This window comes from Eimeria mitis, genomic scaffold (genome assembly GCF_000499745.2).
Source record: "Eimeria mitis Houghton genomic scaffold, Emh_scaff155, whole genome shotgun sequence".
NCBI classification, from domain to species: Eukaryota; Apicomplexa; class Conoidasida; order Eucoccidiorida; family Eimeriidae; genus Eimeria; species Eimeria mitis.
In genome coordinates, this window is record NW_013569740.1 from 1,726 (window position 1) to 2,266 (window position 541).

The following is a 541-nucleotide window of genomic DNA, read 5'->3' on the forward strand; positions in this document are numbered from 1 at the left end:
GCCCTTCTTGCTGCAGGCGAAGGAGCTGCTGCTGCCTCATGTTAGTGCTGCTGCTGCTGCTGCTGCTGTTTCTGCTGCTGCTGCTGCTGCTGCTGTTTCTGCTGCTGCTGCTGCTGCTGCTTTTTCTGCTGCTGCTGCTGCTGCTGCTGGTAACGCTCCTGCTGTTGCTTCTGTTTTGCTTTTGCTGTAAATTAGTGCGCGTGCTGCTGCTGCTGCTATTACTGCTGCTGCTGCTACTGTTGCTGCTGCTCCTGCCACCATTGCTGCTTCTGCTGCTGCTGCTGCTGCTGCTGCTGCTGCTGCTGCTGCTGCTGCTGCTGCTGCTGCTGCTGCTGCTGCTGGGGCTGACTGGCGTCCTGCTGCAGCAGCAGCAGCGCTGCACTATGATGTGGGGAGGAGCCGCGGGGGCCGTTATATTTTCTTTACTGCAACAAACCGCAGCTGTACATACACCTGGGCGCTTAGGTTTGTCTTGCTGCTGCTGCTGCTGCTGCTGCTGCTGTTGCTGCTGCTGCTGCTGCTGTTGCTGCTGCTGCTGCTG

General features: G+C 58.8%; 2 protein-coding genes across 2 annotated transcripts in view; one reads left to right on the top strand and one right to left on the bottom strand.

Moving 5' to 3' along the window:
- Nucleotides 1-36: 36 nt before the first annotated feature.
- EMH_0000810 (uncharacterized protein) lies at nt 37-261 on the bottom strand (the record flags this gene model as incomplete). Its single annotated transcript, XM_013495382.1, has 1 exon — nt 37-261. One exon carries the CDS (start codon nt 259-261, stop codon nt 37-39), a length of 225 nt encoding a protein of 74 aa, XP_013350836.1.
- Nucleotides 262-383: 122 nt separating this feature from the next.
- The window catches only part of EMH_0000900 (uncharacterized protein), a gene marked incomplete at both ends in the record, with an annotated part of 3,448 nt that continues 3,290 nt past the window's right edge, over nt 384-541 (top strand). Inside the window, one exon of the mRNA XM_013495383.1 lies at nt 384-388. Coding sequence (XP_013350837.1) covers nt 384-388 — 5 coding nt within the window. The remainder of the gene's footprint in view (nt 389-541) is intronic.